Source organism: Idiotropiscis lumnitzeri, chromosome 1, assembly GCF_059441095.1.
Source record: "Idiotropiscis lumnitzeri isolate Australia: NSW breed Sydney's pygmy pipehorse chromosome 1, RoL_Ilum_1.0, whole genome shotgun sequence".
NCBI classification, from domain to species: domain Eukaryota; kingdom Metazoa; phylum Chordata; class Actinopteri; order Syngnathiformes; family Syngnathidae; genus Idiotropiscis; species Idiotropiscis lumnitzeri.
The window spans coordinates 10,363,598-10,376,115 of record NC_142391.1 but is presented as its reverse complement, the minus strand read 5'-3'; the positions used below and the strand labels follow the sequence as shown (position 1 = coordinate 10,376,115).

General features: G+C 40.5%; 1 protein-coding gene and 1 long non-coding RNA gene across 4 annotated transcripts in view; one reads left to right on the top strand and one right to left on the bottom strand.

Moving 5' to 3' along the window:
• LOC148343150 (uncharacterized) overlaps nucleotides 1–9,580 on the bottom strand; it is a 105,791-nt gene extending 96,211 nt beyond the window's left edge. For 2 of the 3 annotated variants that reach the window (XR_015846593.1, XR_015846592.1), the window contains exons 1-3: nucleotides 9,312–9,580; nucleotides 8,062–8,207; nucleotides 5,835–5,962 (exon numbers count right to left, since the gene is read on the bottom strand). This is a non-coding gene — a long non-coding RNA (uncharacterized LOC148343150). Of the gene's footprint in view, nucleotides 1–5,834; nucleotides 5,963–8,061; nucleotides 8,208–8,313; nucleotides 8,599–9,311 lie in introns of those variants that run through there. The other variant, XR_015846595.1, reaches the window with a different exon arrangement.
• Nucleotides 9,581–9,779: 199 nt separating this feature from the next.
• Nucleotides 9,780–11,735, top strand: id2a (inhibitor of DNA binding 2a). The gene is made up of 3 exons (XM_088316205.1): nucleotides 9,780–10,264; nucleotides 10,361–10,422; nucleotides 11,035–11,735. Exons 1-2 carry the CDS (start codon nucleotides 9,893–9,895, stop codon nucleotides 10,415–10,417), a joined length of 429 nt encoding a protein of 142 aa, XP_088172331.1. The 5' UTR covers nucleotides 9,780–9,892; the 3' UTR covers nucleotides 10,418–10,422; nucleotides 11,035–11,735.
• Nucleotides 11,736–12,518: the final 783 nt, after the last annotated feature.

Below are 12,518 nucleotides of genomic sequence, written 5' to 3'. Positions count from 1 at the left end.
TGACAAAATCTGTAATTTTATGTTTCTTTTTGCTACTTCAGTTACGAATCGATTGTCTTGTTTTACATCACTCATTGTGATATGGGATGGATGGAATAACTACACAAAAACGACTCTTCATAACTTAAATTTTTTTTTCTAAATTTAAGAAATGCGGAACTTGTATGGTAAGAAAATATGAAATTTTATTTTACTTTTTGCTCCATCAGAAGCAATTAGATTCGGAAAGCGTCGGTTCTATCTTACATCAAGTTTCATGAAACAAGTAACCCGCTAACAGACAAACAAATAGAGCCATCTTCAATTTATCCTTTACACATTCGAGGAAATTGGTTTCAGTTTATTCCGTTTGAGTAATAACGGAATCATTCCCCAGACTCCAGAATACAAATTCCGTTATCGTGTCATTCTCCATGAACAAGAGCGGAATCTGCTAGCTAACAAGCGAGGGAAACAATTACAAAAATAACAACACTACACAATTTTTATCACTTTCTCATCATTTGGCAGTGATTATTTCTTCTTATTTTCAATTTGTTCCCCATTTAATGAATGCTGTTCCCATTTTACGTTGCCCTTCGTTAACCAGGAAGTAGCCCGCTAACGCACAAATGCTTTCGCTTCTTTTCACCTTTGTTTAACTTCAACCTTGGCAGAGGTCTGCTCTCTCCTAATTAAGATTCTCGTATCGTTTCCACTGTTTTATTTATACTTCCTCTTTCCGCTCACGGCACAAAAATGGCACCAAATTCCGAATTCAGGTCGACCAAATACGGAATCCTGGTGCTCGGAGGTAAACATGTCGGCGCGCACTGTTGCCTTTTTAATGTGTCATCAAACCGTCATCTAATTCCATTTATACGGCTAAAAAGCCTCTCACAAACAGATTACCTGCTGCATAGAGGGGAGGCCCCTCTTTCAGTGTGTAATTGTGGCATGGCGCCATGTCCTCCCACTGCTTCTTAGTCCATTAAAATACAGATGAGAGCCTTTTACAGCACGCGCCAACAGCAACGCCTCCCAGCTAATCCGGCAAGCAACACAAACATCACATGAATTATGCGTAATGGAGACGACTTGCTGCTGGCACAGCTGACTGAGGACGCAAACAAAACGCCCGTTTATTTTTGGTTAATGTTTGGATTTCGTTTTTTTGTTTTTGTTTTTTTTTTTCTTCGATTGGGCTTTTCATGTAAGTAATTAGTTGGCAAATATAGAAATCCACGCGCTCCGTGGAGAGGATGTCGTTAGGTGCGCTTTCAGCATTACTTCGTCTCCTCTCTCGCTCACGGGGAAAACTTCCTCTGCGATCAGCATTTTAACTTGTTTGTCCGCTAATTCCATTCCAAGTCCGCTTTCACCGGTTCCCTGGCCGCGCAAACAACGCAGCGTCGCCTCCGTTTCGCCATCTCATCTACTTAGCGAGAGCTATTTATTCATCCTTTTAATGCTCAATCTTGGCAAGGGCGAGTGAAACCCAGCACCTTAATTCCATTAGCTTGTTACTCCAATAAGTCCCAATAATATAAAGCCACAAACTCTCTCACACACACACCTACACACACAAGCACACACACACACATTTCATGAAGCGTGAAAACACAGCAGCCGTATAGATTCTCCCACTGGGGCTTTTTTTTAATAACACTAATAGAAGCTAAAGGTTGGTCCTGGTTTGCTAATATCAAAATAAACGGTTGTTAACCTGCGCAGGCTTTTGCAAAGCCGAGTGTTCTAATAGGCCGCCTCTAATAAGCCCCGTTTACACCAATCAATACACTTGGCATGCAATTTTGTGACTCGACTGTCAAGCCGCTGCTAGTCCGCATTGAAAGAAGCCAGATGAGGCGGCTCGGGCATCTTGTCAGGGTGCTGCCTGGACACCGCCCCAAGAAACCCTGAGGAGGACCCAGGACATGCTGGAGAGAATATGTCTCCCATTTTGCTTGGGAACGCTTATGGATCCGCTGGACGATATGGCTGGGGTGAAAGAAGCCTGGGCTTCTGCTGCTTAAGATGCTGATCCCGTGACCTGACCTTGGATAAGCGGAAGAGAAAATTAATTTATTTATATTATATTATATTATATATACATATATATATATATATATATATATATATATATATATATATATATATATATATATATACATATACATATACATATACATATACATATACATATACATATACATACATATATATATATATATATATATATATATATATATATATATATACGTATATATATATATAAATTTATTTATTTATATTTTCGGGGGGGATATATGTTTTTTTATTATTTTTGGGGGGGATTTTCAGTTTCCGATGGTTTGATTTTTTTGTAAATTTTTTTGTTTCAAAATAAATAACTAATTTTACAACTAAAATCTTTTTTTTTAACATTTGCATTTTGTCCTTGTGACAAAGAGTAACTTTTTGTAACTTTTGTAACAAAAAAAAAAACAACTTTGAAAAAAATTTTTAAAAATAATTGACTAACTACATTTTGGTCATTTTGGCAGAACTAAACATGAAAATAAACATGTATAATAAATTTGACCGTTATCATTCCAAATAATTTTGTTATCAAAATTTCCATATTGATTCTTTTATTTATTTTTTTACTTCAATGCATATTTTAAGGAGTCCACATCGATTTTAAATCGACTTTCGACTAATCGTTACATTCCTATAAAATATACATATATATATATATATATATATATATATATATACACATACATATATATATATATATATATATATATATATATATATATATACACATACATATATATATATATATATATATATATATATATATAGAGAGAGAGAGAGAGAGAGAGAGAGAGAGAATGATAGAGAGAGAGAGCTATCGATAGAATATCCTTGACAGGTTGCACTACGTTTCTTTTGCCCTCCTTCCTGCATACTTCATAATCGAATCATGCCCAACAAGGGGTACGATTCCAAACAGTTCTGTAATGATCCCAAAATAACTGCACGGCTCGGCTTTACAGAGGAATGGGCAAACTCGATGGATTCTAATCACGTTGAATCTGCTTGCATGCCACTGCTGACTTTCCCACCCTCCTCCCAGTGTCAGTGTGCTTCTTGAAGACACTTCATTTCAAAAGTGACTCTGCTTTTGTTCCTGAAAAGGCTGGAGAGGGTCCATGTTGGGGGAAAGAGCAGATTAGGTGTCAAAAACGAGCAGAGAGCGCGCGAGAAAAAGAGAGAGAGAGAGAGAGAAGGATGACGTGCAGGGAAGATAAGCTGAAAGACAAGACAAAAGAGAAAGTAATGGGGATATTAAGTGAAGGGGAAATGCAGTCTGTGTCGCTGCTGCTCGGTCTGATCCTGAGCTGTGAGCCGATGAGATGGGTAAGGAGGAGGAGGGATGAGCGATAAGAGGCCAAGAAGATTATGGCCGTGAGAACCTTTGTTGTTGCGATGCGCTCAATGATCCACCTGACCACTTCAACGTGCTCACTCCTGCAAATCTGCATGTGAGGCCGCTGCAAAACGTGTCAAACGGACGCCGTGACTTTGTAGGTAGTCCGATTCGCCGAAAATGGGGAAGTGTGCTGACACGCTTTGAACAACCCGGTTGGCTTGCTGGTTTTCAGTCGTGCTGGTGACGTACATCGGAGGGTGTAGCAAAATGCGTCAAAGAGAAATCAAAAGATTCTGATCATTTGAATCCGGTATGTTGGTGGAGGGAAACATCAAAAACATGCAGGATAGAAGCCCTCGAGGACCGGTACGCCTGTGCAGTGTTGACTCTAAATAAAGGGCAACTGAGTTTGTGCCCCATCAGATCTGGCAGAAATCGCATTTTTTTTTTTAAATATTTAGTTACGTTTGATTTGTCAAGGAAGAAAACATTTTGAGTTTTGTTCGTTCCGTGACCAAGAACAAACTAAACTTTCCTGATATATCAAAACAATACTTCCCACTGAAATTAATTAAAGAGTCCGACATGACAGCAAGTGTGTGGACAGGCTGCTTCCTGCTAAAGTGGCCCCTTTAGAGAGCATGAACTCTGCCCGGCAACAAGTAATTTGGAAAGAACATGTTTCTCTCTCCAAGGATCCAATTAGGTTTAGGAGTCTACTGGTGAAAATGTATCCTTAAATTATTTGTAGTACGGCTTTCGTCACTTTTAAGAACAATGACTTGTAAAGCGCAGTTAGCAATCAATACTTTGTGTAAGAATGACATATTCGGCACAAGGTGGGCGGCAAGAAGCATCGGCATCGTGTTTTCCGGTTCTGCTTTAACTTCTGTGCTTCCAACATGAACTCTCTCTTCCCTCTATGCTATGGAAATAAAGACCGATTGAGTAAGAGCGAGACACAATGTGGTTTCAGCACTGCAGGAACAAAAACTTTGCATTTATACTACTATTTTATACGGTATGCTATGATGCGCTGTATAGGAAGAAAAGAATGTGTTTTGTTGAACATAAGGATCAAGTGCAAGGACGGGAAGATGCTCTATTTCTAAGCCTCGCTGCACTTTTGATAATAATTCTAATAATAGTAATGATATTAATAATAATAATAATAGTATTATTATTAATATAATAATAATAATAGTAATGATATTAATAATAATAATAGTATTATTATTATTATTATTAATATAACAATAATAATAATAATAATAATAACAATAATAATAATAATATTATTAATATAATAATAATAATAATAATATTAATATAATAATAATAATAATAATAATAATAATAATAATAATAATAATAATAATAATAATAATAATAATAATAATAATAATAATAATAACAATAATAATGCAGGGAACTTTGTGACTCAGGTGGCATGTGATTGAAATGCGACTTCTGCTTCTACATAGGACAGCAGACTATTTGTCATCCTTCATTGCAGTGATATGCACTGCACTGATGCGATTGCTTGTGATTAGATCGTGAAAACGTAAAGAAGTTCAATTGTTTTTCTTGAGGTTTTTTTGTTGTTGTTGTTGTTGTCGTTGTTATTCCAGGTCTGCCGCTCCAGTTTTGAAGCATACATAAGAAAACCGATGTGTGTGATACTGCTATTACATAACCAATCTGTATCACAAAAAGGACTGAATGATTTCCAATTTTTTTTTCCATTTTGAATATTGTGATTCTTTATTTAATACAAATTATTTATTATAAACAATATCAGATTAATTATACATAAACGCAACTTTTTTCCAAACTGCAGCCTTTGCGCTTTGAAAATTGTATTCGACTACATTGGTATGTTAATTCGAATTTCATTAATTTTTCAGCCTGAAATATATCGTCTCTTGAAATACAGGTAGATTTTCTTTTTTTATTCATTTCATTGCACATAACTCTAATGCTGAAGTCAGACTACACGAATGTAGCCCGATTTTGGGCCGCCAGACGAGTCAGAGACAAATAGTGTCTCGCAGCCGATTTTGAGTTGTCATGACGCATCATAGTGACATTTGGTCGTTTGGCACGCTTCACGACCAGCACGACCAAAGTCTGACATGTCAGAAATTTCAGACTTGTCGCATAGTTTGACATGTACTACGTCGTCCTTCGATTCTTTGGCATTGACCAATAGGAAGACAGTGCCTTCCTACTACTGATGAGAGACTGGACATGGCACGTAAATACAAATAATTAAAAAAACAAATAAATAAACACTTGAAATGGCGAAGAAAAGGAACGGACAGTCAGGAGGAAATATTGTAAAGTAAACGCAGCATTTCAACTCATGATATTTTTCTAACTGCAAAGTCAGTAGCTGATTAGCAAACATGATGTCATTAAACAAATTTGTTACCTTAAATTCTTTTTGGAGGATCGACAGTTCTCTCCCCACCATCCAGGAACCGTGTCCACAGCCTCTTTTTCCCTTTCTTTCTTGACATTACTGCACAACTGCGTGTCCCGCCAAAGAAGACATGTATTCTGAAAAGGCCATAACAGAAACATTAGCAAGAATGTTAGCAACCATGATGACATTAGCTGTCTAGGCTGATAAACAAATATTTGCACCACCACATGGTGACAAACTAAAGAAATGACAATAATAACAACACATCTTTAAATATTTTCTGAGTATTTTACTTGCCCAACCAACAACACTGAGCAGCAACGCTAGCAAAGATGCTAGCCCTAACACAACCTGAGAGGTGTCCAAGCTGGTCCATGAATATTTTAGAGCGCTGAGGCAGGTCATGCGAGGTCGCCACTGCAATAAGCAAGATGCTATTCAACTCATGACCATCTTGAAGCTGTTATTTCGAGAAAAAAAGAATCAACGACTGTCACGACAAGCTCAGAGCCGTTAGACTTGTGACCATAGAGGAGTTCTCATAACCTCATTTCAGGTCTCAATTCCCCTTGGAATTGAGGAAGCTGACCAACGGCATTGTGGGATTGAAACAAGAGCAAGGTCACTCAATGAGGTTTACACTCGGAACCTATTGCTCTCGCTTCTTAATTGTTGATCGTTTAAGATAAAGCGGCCCAGCCGGGATTTTTTTTTTGGACAACGCCAATAGCGGTAATGACCACCTGTGACCGGTTCTGTCGACCAATCAACGGGCGTCCCCGCCGTGCACAAGCGACCCAGTGCTGCAGTATTCTGACGGGTTCCGTATCGCAAACCAAACTGAAATGGACTGCTTATTGAAAAGCTTTTTGAGTGACCATGACCAGCCTGGCTCTCGTCAACCATGGTGATGCCTTTGTCTCCCGGCCCAATCTGGCCACCTCATCTCTCCCAGTGCCTCTCATTTTACAACAGAGAGAGCAAGAGAGAGAGAGACAGAGAGGGAGCGAGAGAGAGAGAGAGACAGTCCCATCTGGAGCACAGGAGAGGCTGAGGGAAGGCACACAAGAAAAGGACATGCTATGGGTCAAGGCTCAAAAGTACATAACATCAAAAAAAAGAGCTATTTGCAGATTACGAAATGTATTGAGCGAAAGCATACATTGAGAAATAAAACGTTTTCAAGCAAGGCCAGCCCAAATTCCTGCGGGGATCGGTAGATTGTCTGCTTTACAAACCACACCGTATCAAACAATTAATCAATCGGGGTTGGACGAGATCCTTTACGTCACTTCCTATTGGATGATGGCCAAGGATATTTCACTGTTCTTAGAATTTTTACATCAAATTCTGGAAACTGAAAGAGTTCCATCCATCCAGACTCTGAATCGCTAATGAACATTCATTTCAATTTTCTCATATAGTTTAATGCCAAACTGCATGATTTTCCTTTGTTGCAGTTTTTCCCGTTGTTTGATATTCTAATGCCAAATCGCATTCTACTGTTCCTGGACATTTTAATGTCAAACTCTTTCCACCTTTCAAGACATTTTAATTTTGCACATTTTTTTAACTCTCTTGTGTCAAAGGTATTTTTTGTCACTGATTTTAAACAGTTAAATGTAAAACTAAGTTTCCTTTTTTTTTCAGTTTGTCCACGGGACCTTGATATTACAACACCAATCTGTACTTTTATATTTTTTCTGAAACAATTTAATGTCAAACTGGACACTTTTTTTTTTTGACTTTTTTACTTTTCTTAGACATGTGTGTTTGTTTGTTTTTTTTTTAACATCTAATATTTTAAAATGGTTTTCCGTGGTTCCTTTGTTCTACATTATCAAACTGCACAAATTCTTACTGACATTTTGATGTCAAACCACACTTATGCCTAATGAGTTGCTTGACCCCAACTAGCGTGTATTTATTTAATATATCTAATGTTTTCTATTCTGATTGCTTCATACTAATTTGATGTATTTAGAAAGAGAGACTGAGAGAGAAAATGTGCACTTTGCTTTGTACTGTACTTGTTTACTTAGCATTTTGAATGGAGGAAGTGGACTTCAAACACACTCGACTGTTCCTCAAAAAAGAGAGAGGGACAGAGAGAGAAGAAACAAGAGCAGCAAACATAACATTCCATCACTTATCGCTGGTCCACGGTGGGTGTCTGTGTGTGTGCGTGTGCGTGTGCGCGCGCGTGCGTGCGTGTGCGTGTGTGTGTTCGGACCTGGGGTCGATCAGCTGAGAAGCGTCCGGCCCTCTCTCCAGTTGACACCCGTGGTCGCCATGGAAACCGCCCGAGTGGCGCCTCGAGGGGCTTGCGAGGGGTCTTGTTGTGAATCCAGTGACGTCACGGCGGCGGCGCCGGATAGTCTGCCCCAGAAAGAGAGGGAGAGAGAGAGAGAGAGAGAGAGAGAGAGAGAGAGAGAGATTGTGTGAAGGAGGGAGAAGTGAAGATGCTCTTGCGCCAGTCTCTTACCTTCTCTGCTTCAGGCAAACAGCGCTTATCGCGTCTGTACACGGGTGGTCCTCGTTTGCGACGACATCCGACATTTCGAGGTTAACGAAATATTCACAGCAATTCTGACTTCACAACCGCGTCGACTACGGCGCGTTCCGAATTTCCGACCAACGTACACGCTCAGGTTACGTCGCTCTTATAGCGCCCTCGTTAACCGAGGACCTCCTTACTGTATTTGTATTTGTTCCGACTGGCGCGAATATGCGCGTCATAAAGATGACTTGCAGTGACATAAACTTTAGCGCCTCTTTTTAAACATCATTGTTTTATTGTCGTTATTTGATGAAACGTGTTAAAGTAAAAGGTAAAGGTAACACATACATTTTCAAAGATAACGCTCAGATTGAATGCATTATCAGGAGGTATAACGGTATTTTCATTATGGTGGAGCTAATTTGCATTGCTTTACAACTGCATTGCATCATGCTGAGAATATGTTAATCGGCATGTAAGGTAATAGAGGTATAGTGATGAGTTTAACTAATGTGCAAACCACAATTGTTGTGAGACGCTCTCCACGGAAATGAGTGGATGGTGCAGGTGTACCTAATAAAGTGGTCGTCGAGTGCACTATTGACTATCTGTGTCATGTTTTTATGCAACCCAATGAAAAGCATCAGTAAATAGCATTGTATTTACACGCAGTAGCACGAAATTGAATCTGGTAAATAATAAGAAAGAAAGTTTTTGATGGGTCTGACCGTTGCGTCGCGTTGCATCAATTCCCTCACACAATGTTCACACCGGTCCGGATTTGCGTGGATTAATCAAACGCGCCTGGTCTCGTTTGGGGCGGAACACAGAAAAGATGCATATGCCTTATTATTACTATTATTATTCAAAAATGCATAGTGCCAGATGCACACGCACACACCAGAAGAGAGTTTGGAAAGTCATAGCATGTGCATTTTTATTTACAGATATATAGAATATAGAGAATACAGGAGATTACCTACCTATGTATTTTATATTCAAACGGGCGTTAAGAATACAAGTCCACGGTGAATTTCCGAACACGCTGTTTATTTTCTGAAATATCACCTTTTTTTCCCCAAATGCTGATGTATTTTTATTGGGAGGGAAAGCTAGTCAGAGCGGCGAAAAACTTAGTTTTTGGGCAGTTATTGGCTACACCTTGTCAAAGTCAATTGCGAGCCTTGTGCGGCATTAATTCTCTTGATCACAAACAGGTAAGAGCTTAATTTTCCAAATTGCCCACCGGAGCTGCCGAGGCTGCCCTCTGGGGCTCCGCCTCCCCGTTCGCGTTGCCACCGGTAACGATGCGGAAGAAAGGCGGGAGTGTTGCGCACACAGCCAATAGGATGAAGAGCGCTCTTGGAGTGACACGTCACCTCTAGCCAATCGGAGTTTTGGTTCCACCTCCCTCTAGCCGTCGACCTGCCGCCTATATAAAGCACATTGCCGCTCTGTTAATCCAGTCCGAACGACCATCGACTGACAACATTGGACTAAAAAGAAGAAACACTTAAGAGAAAAACTCGCGTGATAGTTAAATTTAACTTTGAAGAAAAACAAAATGAAAGCAATAAGCCCCGTTCGGTCCTTCCGGAAAAACACCGCCGCCTTGTCGGAGCACTCGCTGGGTCTGTCGCGGAGCAAGACCCCGGTGGACGACCCGTTGAGCCTGCTGTACAACATGAACGACTGCTACTCCAAGCTCAAGGAGCTGGTGCCCAGCATCCCGCAGAACAAGAACGTCAGCAAGATGGAAATCCTGCAGCACGTCATCGACTACATCCTCGACCTGCAAATCGCGCTCGACTCCAACGTCGCGCTGGGGACGAACCTGCATCACCCCGCGCGGCCGGGCCAGGGGGCTCCTCCTCCGGCTGCATCCCGTACCCCGCTGACCACCCTCAACACGGACATCAGCATCCTCTCGCTACAGGTACGACCCGCTCCTCACCCGCTTGTATTATGACGCACGACGCGGCGTGGAAATAACATTTGGTGCGCTCCGTTTTTTTTTGTTTGTTTGTTTTAGTCTCCCGAGTTGCCATCCGAGCTGACGACAGATGACAGCCGGACTCTGCATCGCTAAAGGCGGTGAGTAGTCTGGACTCCTGTCTGCTCACGCATGCCGGCCAAGTACAAGGCTTTTTTTTCCCTGCAACCCAATCACCAGCAACATTTGTTCCGATCGCGTCCCAATATGCTTGCGCATCCTGTCAGCAAAGATCCCAACCGTACCATATGCTTACTTTTCCAAGCATTAAAAACATTGCTGCAGTCACATGGATGCAATATATCCACTTTGTCAGGCTTCTCAGGGGTTAATAAAGTAGCAGTTGTCAGGGCCGTATTATAGCCTCTCGTATCTATAATGAAGGGCATCTGTAAAGAGAGGAAAATAATGGCTGTTTTGGATTGCTCGCTACTACCATGTCTGCACATAATTGGTACAAGAAGTGGGTAGGCGCCAGCTGAGCGGCAATTACGATGATTCTTCCCCAGATTGGAGGCTAAACTTGTGTGTGAGTGTGTACGTGTGTGTACATCTGGAGTGCAGGGTTTGCTTAGTATTGGGAGTGTTTGGTTAAATGTTAAAAAAGTGTGCGGCTTCCTCCCTGGCGCCAGTCTGTCCGGATCTCTCTCTGCCCTGTTTGCCTTTTTCTAAACACGCCTCTCTGTCTTTCTTTTTCTCTCAATCTTTTGCAGGTGTTTGGTCAAGACAAGTACAAAAAAAGAGAGAGAATCTCACAGGACCTGGGGAGCATGCAGGGCTTCCCCTCCGCCCCATTTCCTTGGGGGGGAAAAAAAACGTCAAAAAACAACAACAAAAAAAAAATCCAACAACCTCTGTCCTCCTCCAGGCCTGCTGGATTATTTTTCCTCCCTCCATCATGAGAGACTTTGCTTATGGGACAATCTTTATGATGTGATGTGCTTTTTTCGCATTATTTAATTTAAGATTTTTTTTTTTATTATTATTTGTAAGTCCTTTCTGGAAATGGAAGGCACGTTATATTCCCAGTTGTGGGAGGAAAAATGAGATTATTGTCATGAGGATAATTATTATATTATTCCCCCCTCCTCCCTCCTCTTATTCTCCCTTACTTTGTTGAAGTCTTCGCTTTTTTTGCGGAGTTAGGAACTTGGTTATTTACTGTAAAAAATGAAAAAAAAAGTTTAGTCTTGTCTTGTCAGGATTGTTGGCACATGAAGGACTGGACGTTGTTTAAAAGAAAAAAAACTGAAAAAGAATTGACACCTTGTGAACTCTTCTCGGGAGTTTATCTTGTATAGTTGCAGGCATTTCTGCAAAAAGTGTAATGTTGTACTTATGCTGAAACTTTTTATAAAAGTAATGTAAATTGTACCTTTTTTTTATACAAAAATAAATCACAAAAGCAAACTTAGCATGCTTTCATTTTGTGGGCTGGTGCAATTATGGGATGGATGCAAGATGTGTGAAACCTATGGCTTGTGGGCATATGCGGTGCACCAAATCAATTGATGCAACCGCCACATCTTACAAACAATAAACTGGGGGGGGGGGTGAAACATGCAACCCAGAAAGGCTAATTTAATATACATGTGCAATTATACTTACCATAAATTTAGCATGTCTTGCATCGGTAGGTCTGAAGCTGCCCGTACGAGGCTTCTCGCCTCAACTTTTTAATGCGCTTTGGACACATGTAGTCTATTAAAACGCCTCTTAAAAAAACGAGTACCCTGATCAAACCACCGCTATGTGACCCAGAATAGTGCGAAGACAGTGCGTCACTCTCAGCGAGGCAAGCAGCACCTCAGGGTGCACGGTTGCATAAAACGCTTATGTAGGGCGCGCTGACTGCACTTTTACTTCCTTGGGTGCCATGTAGAGTAAATAGGATTAGATGGCTTAGCGTGACAGGCCGAGACATTAAAGCTAAAAGGGCTGTTGGTTGTGTTGGAAGGAATGCATATAGGGGGAAAGAAATGCTACACAATTATGGAAATGTATCTTTGAATGGCAAATGATACAGTTACAAACAAATTTGAGTAAAAAGAACCTCTTGAAGGCTTTTGTTACTTACAGTGAAGGGCTCAATTTGATACTTGAGGCAACTGGCTGACTTTTTGGGACTCGTCAGATGATTTATCAGGATTATGGGTGCATAAATTTCCACAATTCCATAGACGCTGTACCATGAATC